Raw genomic sequence first — 17,796 nt, 5'->3', positions numbered from 1 at the left:
GGAGATGCTGAGACCAGGGGTATGAACCAGAGAAGAGAACTCTTTAATCTAATTGATAGTCTTGGCACACTACTAGAGGATGTACACTGGCCAGGAATAAATTTCATTTAACAATTTAAGGACCATTTTTTAACCATCTGAAAGCAAGGCTTTGAAACAACCTTCTAGTAAGAGCAGGGATAAAAAACATTAGCTAGTTTTATAAATGGAAGTTGCAGGGTTTACAGGAAGGCACCTGCGGTGGCTGAACATTGCACTTCAGCATTCCAGAGGCCCTTCCCTGCCCATCGTTCCTGAGTCAGTCCCCAGGCACCTGGATAAAATTCCAGGACACTTTTGCATCTCCAGAAATACAGGATTTAATAAAAGGGTTTGAAAAGAGACAGGCAAGAAGTCCTCCCATTTTAATGCACAGGATGCATCCTTCAAATAATGCCATCAAGTGTTCTGGTTCCAAGCTCCTCATCAAGCCCCAGGGGCCAGGAGACAGCAGGATACAGCAGGATACAGCAGGATGAGGCATGGGAGCTGACTTGGCCGTGGGGGACCTCTCCTGCTGGTCTCATGTGCAGCTGAAGGAGTGCAATGAAGAGCAGCCAGCCCGCCCTCTGACTAATTCTGCCTTGACAAAGAGGCAGTCACTTGGTGCTTCCAAAGAATTACAGCAAGAGCAGAAAAAAGTTACCATCTCCGGAAGAGAATAACATCCCACATAATATTACTTGGGCCAAATGTAGCTGTGATAGTTGGTGTTAAAAAAGGGTGAAGTTGGTCCTCATCTGATTTAAACTGCCTTCCAAATCCCAAGTGTAAATACCCCTACTGTAAATTAGCATTAGGCTCTCTGAGGCATTGACAATGTTCCATTTTAGTGATTTTTGTAATGAGAAGGAGGGGAATAATGTGGATTTATTTAATCTGGTGAATGTTGGTGCTGTAGAATGACAGTTGCTCTCTGTCAGCATTGTTGAGCTGTGGCGGGGCATCCAGAGAGCACCCATTGTGTGTTTTATCCACAAAACTGCCATTGTGGATCCACCACTTTCTGTCCCCCCACTTGTTTGTACAACTGGCTGGTACAATACACTTGCTAAAAATATTATGCTGTTAAATATTACATGAGTACTTAGAGGCATCATAATTCATACCCTTTTGCCAGTGTAGCTGAAAACCTGTCAAATGCCAAGTCCAAGAAAAAACAAAAAGCATGCTAGCATGGTAAAGGTTGTGCAATTAAAAAAAAAAAATAGCAGGAAAGGAACTTAAATAAAATTTAATTCAGTATTCAGAGGGCATGGGTGAGGCTTTAAGAATGTAATACTTATTCTATTTTATTCTGCAATGAACTATTGATAATTTCTATGGCATTCAAAGTCAGACGTCAGTCTTTAAGGAAAAGAACAAAAACTTTATTTTTCTTGAGATATTCAAATTTTAACATAATGCAACAAAATACATTGAGAGTCAAACTAACAGAGAAGAAGAAGTTATGGGGTTTGGGTAGAATTAGGTTTGTAAAGCTGAAATTCACTATGTGTTTGCAATCCAAAATATTTAAAAAAAAAAAACAACAAAAAAACCCCCTATATTAACATATGGATGCTGCAAGGATACTGAAAATACCAGCCATAATCTGAAAAAGTTCCTGTATTGAAGAGTGAAAAATTATTGTGGTAATGCAGAAGGTACCATGTAAACCACATGTAATTCATATATACATACACACACCAATCCCTGCATATCTGCTGTAAAAATGTGCAGGGTATATTACAACAGATGTGTTGCTGGGCACACTTTAAAATAAACTTCAGTGCATTTCCAATGGATGTATATTTGTCTCTGAAGAGAAGAGTAAAATCTTTGACTCAGGAATTCGTAATTTTTCCTACAGTAAGCACATATGTAGATAAGAGGTATGTTTGAAGTACATTGCAGTTTGAAGTACCTCGAGCTAAAATGCCCCTTTAAGGAAGCTTGCTGGGCTGCTTTGTAAAAGTACTAAATAAATAACACTTCCATTTAGTGTACTGGTGACCTGGATAATAGATGTAAACTTGTGCTTTGCTATATCTGCTGGCTCCTTGGAGGTATCTGTTTTCAGTGGAGCGTTTTGAGTGCTCAGTGTCCATCAATTAAATAGAGCGCTCCACACAAAGCTTTACAAGACTAATGCTACCGTGCCTGGAATGTGTGGATTAAACAAAAGATTGGGGCAGTGTAAACATCCTCCTAGGGCTTATTGATGCTGTATTAAATTAAATGCTGATGGATGTATTCAGACTGCTCAGCTGCATCAAGAAAGGCTGTTTGTTTTAAACACTTAAGCATATAATCTCCTCTTGATGAGAACATGTAGTGCTATTAGTTTTAATGAGAATTATGTGCATACATTGGACAGGACGTATCCCTGCAAGATTAATGCCATAGGTTTGTATAAAATGTCTGCAGTCAATATAAACTCTTTTACTGTGCTGTGAAAGCCTTTATCTCCATCCTGGATGCCGTGTATCAAGCACCCTCACTCATCTGTCTGTATCAGGGCATGTCCACAAGCACTGTTACTGTGAGACAAGCAAGGCAATGGCTTTACAACATGTCAGCACCTTGGTGGTAGCAGCCCAAGCTTGTGCCTGCACCTCCTGGCAGACACAGCAAACCCCTCTCTGCTGTTCAAGCAGGCAGAGCCTTGCCTGAGAACTCACCTGTGGTCCTCACCTGCACCTCCTGCCCCGAGGGAAGCACAGTATCCTTAGCTGAAGGGTGGGAAATAGGGACTACAGGGTATAACTGATCTCCAAGAAGCCTGAGGTCAAGCTGAGGGTTAAAATCCAGACAGCCACACCCCCTACTTGACCATCTTTCTACTGGAAGGCCACCAGGAGAGAAGGTCCCAGGAAGGGAAGACAGCAGAATTTCTTGATATGGAGAAAAATGTGGGTATGAGGCTGCTAGGTAGTACAGAACAGAGGTAGTCATTTGAACTTGAAAAATTATAGTGATCCTGCCTTGCTGCTATTTTTTGTAATTTCACTCACTGCAAGCCAGGATTTCCCAGAAACACCTGTAAACTCTAAGCTCACATGTTTAAAAGTGCTCTGTAATAGTGTTCTGACTAACTGTTATATTGTGGCAAACAAAATATATGCCTTTTTAGATGCATAATTCATCTGTTTAGCATTTCATCCATTACAAGTATACATATTAATTTTTAAAATTGTGATGCACATTTCAGAATAATTGTATAACTAAATACCTTAATATGTCTATTTAAATTCAGATCTTTGCCATAAATAAATAAGTCAAATATTAAGACATTAGAAGATAGCAAAATATAAGGCAGCTTTCTTTTCAGCTAATCACTATAGATATGTTGGTACAAGATGTGCAGGATTTGGATGATTCTTGATTTTTCCTACTGGTCTCCTGAGAGACATTGGAAATTTATGTTATTTCTCTCTGCCTCTCCTTCCCCAAGTAGAGATGAAAGCATACTCCTATGCACCAATCTGCAGATGGAAAATATGATGTCAGAACAAGTTACTAAATAGCTTTGTTTCAGTGAATAAATGGGATAAATGCAAGAAATATGTTATTAGCATGGTTTTTCATCCAATATTAAAACAGTATGTTTGAGGTGGTGCACTGCAGATGTGGATGCTGTAATCACCATCCCCTCCAAAAGCTGCAAGCAAATAAATTTTTTACTCAAACATAAAGAAACTACCATTCCTCATTGATATACTGTAAAGCTGGTAGCAATATATTCTCATTTAAGCCCTCCAAACACTTTCAGCTTGATTTTCTTGTCGGGTTGCACACAATAAATCTGACTTAGAAGTCTAGCCTTGCTTCTGTCAAAATTAAGGTGGTTTTAAACAGATTTCTTCCTCCTTTTCTAGATGGTGACAAGGCTGATATTTCTGCCAGTATTTATCCAGACATAAACATCATTGCTGGAGCACTGAAGCTATATTTCAGAGACTTACCAATTCCTGTGATCACCTATGACACTTATTCCAAGTTCATTGAGGCAGCAAGTAAGTATTGCATAGCATCTGTACCAACCTTTATTTACATTTCCCATCCGTAAAGCTGTCCACATTAAAGGAGAGGACAGAAGAAAACCTGGAAAAATGGGCACTGTCTTCATTCCTTCTCTGCCATGTCCTTTATTCGCGTGAAGCTTTTGCCTGATTGTTCATCAGATGGGATATCATGCAGGTTAAAAAAATAAAAGTAAATATATGGTATCAAAATAACCTAATAGTATCAGAAAGTGTGGTTTCAGTGTCTTTTTGTATGTCAAGATAAAAAAATACTGTAAATCCTGCTCGGATTTTTAGAGAGATTGCCAAACAGTTTCAAATGAGCACTGATGCTCAGTATATGTAGGTATCATTGATACCTACATATTTAAATACATTGAGAAATCTTGAAGTAATCTCATGCCATTTCAATCTCTAGCCAAACCTACATATTCAAGCATAGCCTCCTAAAGTCATATATCCACACTCCCATCTGGTTTTGAAGGCTAATGGAAGTAATCTTTTGTAATATTTTAAGGGGACATTTCTGGGCAGAATAGTATTATGAGGCACTTAACAAAGCTCAGGTACTGTACCTATACAGACCTGTAGATAGAGCTATAGACCATGGGGATAACTCCTGGGTGGTCTTTGTTGCTGATTTCTTCTTAAAACCCTTTTTTCTGAGGATGCAGAAGTTGCTGATAAGCATCACATTTATGAGTGCAATATTTATCCCTGCAAGTACAGTCAATGGCTTGTAAATGATTCCATAATAATAAGTTATCTTCCTGATTTATTGCTGTGTACACATGGAAAGCCCTATTAACATTAATCCTGTTTGGTGTTTTTACAGAAATCTCCAATCCTGATGAACGACTAGAAGCAATACATGAAGTGTTGATGTTACTCCCTGCTGCTCACTACGAGACACTTAGATACCTAATGATTCATCTCAAAAAGTGAGTTAATTGACATGCAGGGTAATTCTTGAAGAGCTTAGCAATTTTCTGCTTTGAAAGAGAAGTATTACAGAAAGTCCTAATAAAGCTTCCATTAGGGCACTGCCACTAAACCAATAATGTTACAGATAAGCAGACAAGCTGTTTGTAGACGTGCATATAAGCTGTGCACTTTTATAGCATAGATCCTTTTGCTGGCATATTATTGCAAACCCTTCAAGAGTTAATTGACATTTGTCACGCTTCTCTAAGGCAGATAATATCTGAAAAACACCAGATGATGGGTAGTCCAGAGATGTGCTGCTGTGAGGCAGCACTTGACCATGCTTTGCTTCTGCCTCCCCTTACCTCCTTTTTTGTCTTCTTGAACAATAACCCTAAAAGGAAAGAGCTGTCTCTTATGAGTTGTTTGCTTACATCACAGTAACCCAAGAATCAAGCAGGGCCTATTTTTTTATGACTAGTAAAAGTAATGTGGGTCCCAGTTATATCTCTCTTGGTTTTAAACATGTTCTGCCTCATTTGCTTTCCAAAGCTTCTTTAGGCATACATAAGACATCCATGAGGGGCTTCATAAAGCTTCATAAGGCATACGAAATTTTCAAAAGTGCCTAAGTTTAATTTTTTAAGGTACTTAGGAGTATACTTCCAAGTTTTCCAAGTTTTCAGCTAGGTACATAGAAAAATTAAGGACTGGTCCAGAGAGGGTCTATCACTTCCACTCATTTCAAGCAAAACTTTTGCAAAACCATGCTAACTCTACTTTGCTGCTTTGGGTATTTACATGCCTCAAGAAGCCTTCTTTGTAAGTTTTTAAAGCTGAGTACAGATGGTGCTGCCATCTCAAAGCAGGCCTCCATTTATGGCTTTATTGCCCAAGTTATTCCTTGTCTCTGGTTAAACTTTGATACTTGTTAACAACAGAAAAAGGGATAAGGGAGGAATAAAGCTACTGATCTTTTATTCAGAAAATCATTGATCTCTTCCTAGTTGTCCCACTACTTGCAACACAGTCATAAATGTGGAGTACTTCCTGGGTTTCATCTACACTATTCTGCAGTACTAATGCCAACCTAAAAAGACCTCAATTCACATAAATCTGCATCAGAGAACTTTTTTGAAATGCATTTCATGCTCTATCAGGTTCTCATTATGGAGAGACTTTTCCTCAATTTGAATTGGTTCAGGTCATTACAATTGAGTAATTTTTCCCCTTGATGGGACATTACCTGGGCATGCAGGGGCTCCTTTTAGACCCTGCAGAAATGAGATGTGCAAATATCACCCTTGACAGTACATATGAATGGACAACTGATGGCTACTCACATTGGCTTTTAAGAAGGCCTGTGGAGGCTGTAGAAAAGTGACCTGCACACAGAATCAGTACTTTCATGTCCTGGCAGCAAATTTTTAATAGACATGTATGGGCTTGCCTTCCTCCTTCTCATGAACTGCCGTCCAGGCTTTGGTTCAGCTGTTGAACTGAACTACTGATGAGGCAAAGAGAGTCTGAAGTGCTGATCAGGCTTTCTCTCTCAAATATCTGCAAGTCATGCAATGAGTTTCCTCTCCGTTCCCAAATTGTAGCTTTTAGCGTCTGCATGGAAATCAACTGCACGTCAGTTCCTACGGAGAATCCATTGGAGAGATCTGAATGTGAAAGAGGAAAGAATCATTAAGGTTCAGACTATTCTGTTGTGTAGATTAAACACAGAGTTCCAGCTTCAACCCCCTAGGATTCTTCCTGCATGGATAAAACATGCACCAGTATAAGGGAGTCTATGTCAGGGCTGCAGGGTCACAGCCTCTACACCACTGCTGTTTCTCAACTGAAGAGAAACTGGAGTTGTTGTTAAAAGCACAGGAAAATCCAGCAGAGGAAAACATCAGCAACAAAAAATAAGTTTGTTGGTAAATTAATTACCTTTCTGATAACTTTTTGCTCAAAATTGAAGGAAATGCAGTGGCGTGAGCAGTCCCCCCTGTGGTGAAATACATACAACTCCATCCACACTGACATTGCAGTCAAGCTCTGAATCTTCTCTGTGTTCCCCCCAGCTGTGCAGCAAGCCCCACACTCCTGAACAGAGGTGCTAGTAAGAGCTGTGTAGCTTTGCACAGCTGTTGAACATCTGTGCTGCATGCATGCACAGAGGGAAAGCAGAGTCTCACACATACACTTGCACTGAGGTGGCTGCAGCTTCACAGCCTTGGTTTGTCCTTGCTCCTTGCAAAGCCCAGCTAATATATGTGCTAGAAGATCTGTGAGTGGGGGCACTAATGGATTTCTGTCCTGAAAAAGGAGCAGCATTTTTCTGTGACAGACATTCTTTGCAGAGAGATGACAGCAGAAGCAAAACCAAGTTTTACAAGTACCTTGCAAACAGGGGAAGACCAGAGTACTTCTGGTTTCAGCGATCTTGTGCTGCCCTGATGGCATGAGTGAATCCACTCACAATGCCCAGCTGGGAATTGCCATGGCTAGGGAAAGCCTCAGCAAAACCAGATGTACTTCGCCCTGGCAGAGCAGTTGTATGAAGGAGATGTGAAATGTTATCCAGGCTGTATCTCTCACAGGAAATGTCTGGTCCATGACTGATCAAGGACCATGATGGATCAAGGCTCTGTGGCTGTCCTACACTGCAGTGCAAGAGCACTCTCAGGACTGAACTCAGTATGTCACTCAAACAGGCAACACTGATGTGATCCAGCACTGGAGGGAAACCTTGAGAACACCTTGCATTTTCCAGCAGGCCTGACTGATTTTCCAGTCAGGGCTGCCTTCTCTGCAGCTTGGCCAATCCTTGGTGGCCTTTCTTTGCTCCAGCCACAAGCAGTCCATCTATTCTTGTTTACCTTATATGACCTATGTCAGCAAACAAAACAGCCTGGGCTCTTCCCTGAAGTGCCTCTGTTCTCTGTCAAGGATGGATGGTATTTATAGCAGCCCGATTTATCAAGCCACCTCTCCAGGCAGGTGCAGGATTCAGCCTACTCCTAAAGGGTAACAAGTAGTTGGAATCACTCAGCTGCTGGCTGGCCTGAGACAGCCAGCAAGGCAGAACATCCATGTGAAGGGCTGGGTTCTTGCAGGCTGGAATCATGTCTGGGAGCATCGGTAGTCCAAGGAAAATCCTTGCCTGTATTTGTGGAGCACACCCCCTGTGTGATCACACCAAGCACAACCTGCCAGAGATCTGCATAGAGGACTATTGCATACATCGTCATTTAAATCGTGATTATGCTTTTTAAAAAGCAATTAAGCCACTAATTCTTACACCCTAACAAGCAGTCACATGGAAAAATCACTGAAGAGGCCCATGAGAGGTGTTTAAAGGCATCAAAAATCACAGTCCCACCGTAGCTGCCTTGTACTTGTTGTGGAAACAGTTACTATATTGAGATAAAATAAAAATTGTTAGTGAAAAATGTCTACATACCAGTGCTTGATGTGGAGCAAGACTACAAAGATGCAGATATTCTTTTTTTCCTGGGAAGTAAGCAACTGATTACTTTATTTTTATTTTTATTTTCTATTTTAGGGTTACCTTGCATGAAAAGGAGAACTTTATGAATGCTGAAAACCTGGGAATAGTGTTTGGACCAACTTTAATGAGACCTCCAGAGGACAGTACCCTTGCTACACTGAATGACATGCGGTACCAGAAGTTAATTGTGCAGATTCTAATAGAAAATGAAGATGTTCTCTTCTAGTCAGAGAGGCATATCTTCAAAGCCATTTGTTTTAAGATAATTAGTCTGAAGAAAAAACAACATTTCTTTAATTTTTTTTAAACAGAAAGGAAGAGTTCCTTGACTGCACTTCAATTTCTGCAAAGTTGCAGATGGATGCCAAAATGTTTAGGGAAAGCCTATGTCTCATAGACATATGCCTCTTTGTAGAAGGGAAAAAGAAGGTCAGAAAAAATCCTCTTACCTTGTATCTTTTGCCTTGCCTCAGATGTATATTTGCTTTGAGAAGTTTCAAACAATTTTATTGTTAACTTATTAAGAAACACAAAACGTATTTTAATATGGCTAGAGAAGCATAAAGGTACTTAATCAGTGTTACTTGTATACACCTATAAATTTCCTTCTTCATGAGACATAATTATATATGTCAATTGTGAAACAGAACGTATATTATAAAGATATTTTTACTTTACCTAGCTGAAAGAATGGCATTTTATTTTAGCAAACTATAAATCAATGCGGTGCATTGATTATTTTCACATAATTCTTTCCTGCGTTTTTGCTATGATATATTGAAACCAATTGCCACTAATGCAGTATTAACCTGACATACCTCTTCCATTGCAAGTGTTTTAAAGGAAAATACCTTTCTTGTGCATATTTCAGCTTTCCTTAGGTTTCATTGCATTTAGGCACTAGAGGCCTAGGATTGTACACTTCTAGCCATTTGTTATTTCCCAAAACATGTAGTATTTTCTCTTCTTTTTTTCTCCTATGTAAAATACAGTCTTAAGAATTTTTTAAAAGTCCTGGTGGTAGTATCAGTTTCACATGCCACAGTAATATATAAGTTATATGATGCTGGGACACTGGATATTTTCTGGCCTTGTTGAAAGTCAGCACTTTTTTGGGTGAATGATGAAGGATTTGGTTTTTCTGTAAAAATCGAGTTATGTTTTGTCATGTTTCTCTATTTATAAATGTACAGTAAATCTGCTAAAGTTGTAGGTATTTATCTCGAATGTGTTTCCTGATGGTTTGTTTTAAAAAAAAAAAAAGAAAAAAAGAAAGAAAGAATGTGTAGGACATGTGGGAGCTGGTAAATTTCATTTTTACCAAATTTTAATATTTTTCTCCCCTCACATACATTGACCTACAGCGTTCGTAGTCTAACTGCAACTTATTCCTAATGTTAAAACTGTTTCTCAGCATGACATGTTTCTGCAAGCATAGAAAATCAACATACTTTACTACCAAACTCAATTTTCAGTACAAAAAAATTCTAATACGCCCTCGTCTTGATCATTTGTATCATATGCTTGGTAACTCAGTGATGCAGTTTCCTGAATTATTTCAGGGAGCACATGTTTCTATTCAAATTGAAAAATACGTGTAACTATGATAATGAAGAGAGGTAGAGGGTATGACTGTAAATTTGTTGTCTTCTAGAGAAATAACTAAGGGCTAGATAGATTAACCCAGATTGCAGAGCAAGTGGTAAATAGTCTGAGTTCCCAATACTTCCATAGATCCTCCTGCCTTGTACAGGACTATTTGTTGTAGGTTATGTTCTACTTAATACTGTCATAAAAATGATCTGGAAATGGTTTTATTTTGTGAAGTGAAATATGCTTTGTAATTTATGATGGTGTAAATGGAAGGAAAAAACCCATTAAATGTGTTAAAAGAGTTTTGGTGTCTGTCACTGACTACAAGGCAAGCTGCCAAACAAAAATCAATCGCTAATTACCATTCTGACATTGCTGGAAACTTTCCTGCTCAAAAATTTAGAAGAGTTTTACTGCATGTCGCAGTTTCAGGTTGGCTCTAGGTTGCCCATGCTACCACAGCCAAGCACATGCACACACATTTATTTTCAGAGACCACCCTGAACCACCTCTATGCAAAACTTCAAGCAAGCATTGGATCCCAGCATCACATCTAATCAATATCCGAGAATCAATACCATCAGGGTGTTTTTCCACACTCTTGAACACAGACATTTGACTAACTTTGCTTTTCTTTATTTTCTTCTGGTCAGTTCCAGTATGAGTTGTTTTTTCAAGCACACAGGCAGCTTTAGCTTGTCTCACTGTCTGGAATCCCCAACACATGTCCCATCTTAAGAATTTGATGACAGTACAAGGCAGTGTGCCTAGGAGCACCCATACTTGCTGTCCGGGGAGCAGAAGTTTCTAATCTGTTGCACAGAGGGATGAGCATGATTCTGCATCTTAAAACACAAATATCTATTAAATTGTTCACTTGTCTAACCAAGCAGCCGACGTCCAGCATCCTCGGGGCATCCTGAGCACGGAGGTGAAAGGGCTCTGTCACCTCCACACCTCATTAGTGCCACCTTGTGCTGTGCCTACTTCATCTCTTGTGTCGGACTTGTGGCCATCACTGCTGCACCTGGGGTTGAGCTGCACGGCTGAGGTCAGACCATTTCAGATTCACCATTTGAGGAAGCAAAACGGCAGCAGACTTCCCTCAGCAAAACTGATTGCTGAGACAGTAGATAAAATCATGTTTACCTGTAATGGAAACTTATAACCTAGTACACAGGAAAAAAAAATGGGTCTGACTGGATTAAACCAAATCCTTCCCTTTGCTTCAAAGCTTTCAGCAAGAGCATGATGACTTACCTCACACTAGCTGTGAGATGAAAGACTCCTTTGAAAGATGCTCCAGGAGGCTGTGTGTGAGCCCATGTAACTTCCCTGTTAGGTCATTTCATCTCGAGTAGGATGCAGTTCTGCACCTCTGGGAGCAGGTGAGACACCAGTGTCTGGCTGCAGGGGATCCTGCCTGCGGCCAGGGATCAGCAGAAACCTTGTTCCCCTCCAGCTATTGGAGAAGGCCCTTGGTGAAGCAGCAAGTCCCCCCCTCCTGCAGCCACCCACTCCCAATTCCCATCTGCCATTCAGCTGTCCTCATGTTCTGGGTGCCACTCTGTGCATCCTCACAGCAACTGGGGTGGGACAACTCACCTTGCATAAAGCAGAAGTGTCTAACAATCGTGAAACATTACATCAAAGTTATGTTAATGGTTTGTAAGGTGGTAGCTTTCCAGAGTGCTATGGAACAGTTGAAATCTCTTCTTTATACTCATCTTTCTGAGACTCACCACTGTCAGATTTAAGTATTTGGAACCCACTAGGGAACTGAGCAAAGGAGTTGTTTTCTGACACCACCACACTGGGGACAAGGCAGCATGCTCTGTGACTCCAAAGCACACACATCCTGAGAGGGCACCAGACAGGGAGCTGTCAAAGGGATTCCTCAAATGAGCCACCACTTCGGGGCTCCTCCACCCAGACACCAGTTGCTGAGAAACTTAATTATCCCGCTCCTACTGTCAAATACTATTGGAATTGTACAAAGGATGCCGAAGTTACTGAGGGAGAAGAGTTTGTGGGGGGGAGGGGGAAGAAAGAGAAACAAAGTGCACAGTAAGGAAAACTTTTTTTAACATGAAGTTACAAAGTACAAAGAAGACAGAGGTTTGTTCTCAACTCTCTACTTTGCAAGCTGAGGTCAGTTTAAGCTAAAAAACAGGTCTAACAAAGCTGGGTGATTTGGAACCACATTCATTTTATTTCTAAAGAAGAGGTAAGACTACACTTTTCCCCACAATGTTCTCAAAGCTCACAGAAAATTTGAGTGTTATTGACATGGACAGTGCTGCAGGGTCACTTAGCCTAAGACTCTGGGAAGGAATGTATCAGGTTTGGGGTCTCTTCTGAAACAATGTTTTTGACAAACCTGAGCTGTGTATTTCTGCGAAATGCAGTACATCGGAGGGAGAAGGGATTGCAGGTGGGGTATTGGGCTGAACTCTGGGCTTAGTGAGACTTTGGAGAGGTGCTGGGAGTCATAAATAACTGGGCTGAATCACATAATCACAGAATCATAGAATAGTTTGGGTTGGGAGGGACCTTCAAAGGCTATATAGCCCAGCTCCTCTGAAACCTCCCTGCAGGAACCTGTCTGACCATCTTCTTATCTCTTTTCTTGACAAGTACAGAGTGAATTTCTGCAGAAAAGAGAAAAAATATTGCAGTGCTAATAAACCCCCTACCCATAACCAGGGACTGAGAGCACAAAAACTCTTTGAATAGGGAGGTAGTTGACCAACACTTAGGCAAGAAAAATGCCATCTAACTGGATCTTCAAAGCAGAATTACGTTGCTATCCCTACAGCTATCTAAAGGAAATGAAGAGACTATAGAGCTAATAGAGATAAGGGTGAGAGCATCAATACACTTTATGTTCTTTAGCTGTAGAGATTAATTCCTTGATTTTTAAAAAAACTGTTAAGATTCAGAAATCTGAGCCTTAGGGAACTAAGATTATTGCTGAATGCTCTAGGGCTTGCAGATTCAGGACATCAGTGGATCTTATCTGGGGGCCATACTTTACATTATCTTTCTCCAAAGACATGGTGTTCTGAATATAACTATGCTGCTGCTACAGGTAACGCCAGGACTGGGCGTTCAAAGCCTGAAGGACATGGATTATCACAGGATATTTTAAGGACTGCAGTTAGGAAGAAAACTTGTGTCAGGTGGAGCAAGTGCTCTGTAAGCTACAGTAGAAATGAACAGCTGTCAGGGTTCAGTTTGCAGCAGATTTGGGGATGGCACAAACCAAGGTTGCCCCTGGAAGCTGCTTTCATTGCAGGGCCTGACAAGGTGACAGTCAAAATGTCCTCTCTTTTCTTGAAAGTGTGAGTCATTCCCTAAAAGGAATGTTAGAATGAGGAGTAGGGTTAGATGTTGGGTTTGGAGCTGCAGATCTTGAAGAGCATAAATTACTGCCAGCCATATTTGAAGACACCTTAATTTCTGTTCTACTGGAGGGCACATATGATGATCAATGTGCATGAAAATCCATATTCATTACCACATGCTGCTGCCCAAGGACTTTAGGAGACTGGGCTCCATAGTTATCCATAACATCCATAGGTAACTGTTAGGGCTAGGTTAATAATCCAAATATTGAGGAACCAGTATTGTCACTGCAAGCTGCACAGCCCTCAGTGTTAGGAATATGGATGATGTCAATAAGGGGCTATTGTTCATGGTGGGATTTTTGTTGTTTCAGACATGAGTGTCACAATTAAAGTAGGAATAGGAACAGACCTTGGAAATCTAAAGCCTTAAAGACTGAGTGGTTCCCAAAGTTGTGAAAACTGTGCAGCATATTGGTATCACTAATGATTTGCTCTGTCTTTCCATACAATGTGTGGATTCTGTGTTTATGGTCTGTTTTGCTGAAGATTTGGACCTTCCTTGTAGTTATGGGTGTTTTAGGTAAAGTATCAGAATCTGTTGAGTTCTGAGACAGATTTATTCATGCAGCTGAACTTCCCATTGAATGTGAATGAGCACTAGCACTAAGCTAACACCTTGCATTCCACTACAGGACTAGTTCCCTTCACAGAGCTGCCTTAGGGCCCATGTAAATAAGGATATTGTCTGCCCTAGTGTTGGAGGTAAGATCAGAAAATTTAAGACTACACCTGTGTCAGTCAATAAAATGGAGTCAAGGCAATCATGCCCTATCCATATTATATTGTGCTTAAATGAGGTCCTCTTAGGGGCTCACAGTGTCACCTGTGGCCTTTGAGAGTCTTTTCTTTCCTAGAGGCACTGATTCAAAAATTGTGCAAGGGCTGTGTTTCAGCCCATCAAACTGCTGCTTTCATACCCAGAGGCTGTGGTGCAATGCATGTCCTAGACTGTTACACGAGGAGTGGTTGTGAAGTGTTGGAGGGTGCAAAGCCTGTTGCAGTAAAGCTGGGGCTGGGGACAAACTTGTGTAGTTTTATCCATTCTGCTTAAGGGGAATAATCCTTTGCTCTCACTGCCTTGAAATCATGCCTGACCAGTGCATATACAGACAGAGGCCCAAATTTGAAATTATTCCACAGAGTCACCACTAATAGGCTAAATACACCAGGTACAGGGTTAAAATCCTTGCCCTGGTACTAATTATTTTTATTTTTATTTTTATTTTTATTTTTATTTTTATTTTTATTTTTATTTTTATTTTTATTTGCAGGGCAGATGTAGACTGGCAATGAATGCTGCAGTTCCACAGTCTTGAGTGGCAGCCTGGCATCAACAGGGAAAATGTTCTTGCCCATTATAAAACAGTTGGAGTCCTTCCTGTGGTTATTATGGTAAAAGATAAGATTTGAGCTGCTGCTAGCACATGGAAATCTAAATCTAAAAGAAATTCAGTTACTGCTGGCTTCTTCTGAACTGGCAGCTTGACACAGATAAGAGACAGTTGTTTGTGTGGTCTTTTCCTGTACACAGAGGTCATTTGGTTTAAATTAACATAACATTTTTGTTATGTTATGGAACAACAGTTCCAAGTATTGTTTTAATGCTGAATGTTAAAGGGCCAACTTGCACCAGCAGGTATCAGTGTTGCATATTTTTTTACTATGAGCCAATTGCTCACTTGTGTATCAGGGCAGAGTTAAGAGTTGAATTGAAACTTGAAGATATAAACTTTGAATATTGCTGGGAGTATGGACCTTAGCAGAGCTCTGCTCTCTATAGGTGCCAGTGCCATATACTCTTTTCAGTTGGTGTGAACACATCCTTGGCCTTAACATTAGCATTTGAGAAATCCAAGTTTCAAGCAAGTATATTTGCTGGATGGTCTGGGGTTTCAGCTTAGATAGCAATATTCACTAGTGCTTGTTATGCTTCTGGGTAGAATTGCAACTACATTTAATATCAGAGCTTTGGACGCCAAAGGGTCCCATGGTGTTGGGAAGGCTGGTGTCTGCAGTGGACAGTGCCTCTCTTGTCCTGACAGTAGAGATGGGTCCCCTCAACACAATTAGATAAGGGTGTGGTTTGGCAATCCAAGCTTTCCAGAGCCAAATTTCAACTTGAGCACAGTAGGGTCTGCAAAGTTTGGAAAAAGGACAGTGGGAACTGCAAGAAGCACTATTAATTTTTTGTTGTTGTTCACTGCAGTAACAGGGGTTGTAAATAAGATTAGTTTGAGGACTGACATTAAAATCAGTCTATGAGAATCTAAGTCTTGAAAATATCAGGATATTTCTGTTTTGGAGAGCCTGCCAAATTATGAAGAAATTTATGTCAATATGGTCCAACTGTACACAAAAGGAGCATGTTATAATGTAAAAGGCCCTATCACTTTATTTTGCAGTGTACTAGGGCATCTGCTAGAATCCTGCACAGACATGCTAGCTGGGACTATAAAACCCCACTGCTTTTTATCCCAGCATCCTGCAAAGACAGGACAGAATTCAACTGCAGCAGTCTTATTAAATGAATGTGCTATCCAACTTCCATGCCTTGAAATAGGCTACATGTTATTTACTTTTCCATTTCAATAAACACAGTAAATATATGTATACTGAAAGAATGCAACAAGTGCTGTCACAGCAAGAAAGGGAGAGAGCATACATTTTCACTGTCAGAGTTGTTTTTGTATAAACACTAACCTTAGTGACAATCTTGTGGAACAGCATGTTGTGACTTTCAAAAGCAAAGAAGGTTTTGCTCTCCTCCTGCACCACCACAGACTCATGCAAGCAGCATCCTCCCACTCCCACATCTCTTACAAAGCTTTTCAACCTGCCTCTCTCTTTTCAGTAGGCTCTGCTTTCAGTATACTGTCAAAAAGGGAAAATCTCCATTCTAGGACTCTTTGAAATGGGTTTAACCGAAAAAAAACAAACTGATTTGATATAAGTTTGGCATTTTGTGAGCTAAGAGGTCAGGTGTATGGTAATCAAAATAAAATAAATACTAAATGTTTTGTATGACCCTATTTGCAGAGTGAAAGTTATAAAAGACGACCAGTAATGTTTTTTGTGAAAAGAGCATTTAAAAATAAAAACTACTTTTTTTTCCTACTTAAATCCCCTTTTCCCCAGGCACTTCCCTGGGACAAGATGGGGAGAGATGCTGGTGTTCTCTTTCTCTACAGATAAAAGTGAGTAGCAAAGCAGTAGGTCACAGTCACAAGGAGAAATTTGACCCTGTGGTTTGCTGCTGCCCTTGGTCCAAGAGAGCCTGATGCCCTGGTGCTTTGTGTCTTGGAAAATGTTAGTTGCTTACTTATTACGAGGGAATGGAAAGGCCATCTTTTATCACTAGAAGTTAGTGTTTTATTCCATAGAAATTTTTTTTGCTGTTGATTTTAATTAGTATGATAGACAGTTTGGAGTACTTTCAAGTGTGTATGCTTCCCTATCAAAAAGCCTTCACTTTTGAAGAGGGCAATCTACAGAATAAGGTAAGTGCATGCCCCAGGCTCCTCTCCCTCAGTAACCTGCATTCACCAATTTCAATACCTCCTATCTTTATGGACTATTCAGGGAAGCTGCAAATAGCAGAAGTTGATGTGCAAAAGAAAATGAGGCTGAAATATTATGCTTTCACACACTTTTTGGCACCATCATAGGCATCCTTGACTGGCTGAGTGTGTAGTTGATGGGTAGGGCGTTAGAAATCAAATGCATATTACATGGTGTAGTTCTCCAAAGAAAAATCATCACTTTTAACATATGGTGTGGCACAAGCAAATCTGTTTTCTCTTTTCTTGGTGAATAAAAAACCCACAAAGTCGTTTGTATGGCCATATATCCATCACCACACAGAGTGTCGAAATCCCAATACTATGTCAATTTGAATACGAGTATCACACTACCCCGTGTGACCTACAGCGCCAGCCGCTTTCTAAAGAAGGGCAGTTAACCACAATTCTATTTTCTTCAAGGCTATAAAATACCCACCCACGCACACCCAGCACGTGCACAAACAAAAAGCAGTGATATTTTGTTTCAGCCGTGTACGGTGGCAGCACGGCATCCATCTCGGCAGCCCCAGGATTTCACCTGCGCCGAGGCTCCCTGCTCTTTCTCCTCTTCCCCCTCCCGCTGTCTCTCCACCGCCCGGTCTCCCTGCAGGGGACACCGAGCCTTGCCCCGGGGATTCAGGGCCGGTCCCTCCCGCCCCGCCCCGCGGGAGCCGGGCAGGTGAGCGGGATCCGCCCGGCCCCGGGGCTGGCCGGGCCGCCGCTCCGCCCACGGGGGCGAGCCGCGGGGCCGGCCGGCA

The 17,796-nt window shown here is 40.9% G+C and overlaps 1 protein-coding gene across 1 annotated transcript in view; it reads left to right on the top strand.

The window, feature by feature from the left end:
• The window catches only part of CHN2 (chimerin 2), a 156,072-nt gene extending 145,702 nt beyond the window's left edge, over window positions 1-10,370 (top strand). The window contains exons 11-13 of the mRNA XM_005518917.3: window positions 3,900-4,037; window positions 4,882-4,987; window positions 8,530-10,370. Of these exons, the coding sequence (XP_005518974.2) occupies window positions 3,900-4,037; window positions 4,882-4,987; window positions 8,530-8,701 (416 nt within the window). The 3' untranslated portion in view covers window positions 8,702-10,370. The remainder of the gene's footprint in view (window positions 1-3,899; window positions 4,038-4,881; window positions 4,988-8,529) is intronic.
• Window positions 10,371-17,796: the final 7,426 nt, after the last annotated feature.

This window comes from Pseudopodoces humilis, chromosome 1, assembly GCF_049639895.1.
Source record: "Pseudopodoces humilis isolate 2021_Gansu_Grassland_sample_001 chromosome 1, ASM4963989v1, whole genome shotgun sequence".
Lineage (NCBI taxonomy): Eukaryota > Metazoa > Chordata > Aves > Passeriformes > Paridae > Pseudopodoces > Pseudopodoces humilis.
Note: the sequence above shows the minus strand (reverse complement) of the source record. Positions and strands in the feature narration are given on the sequence as shown.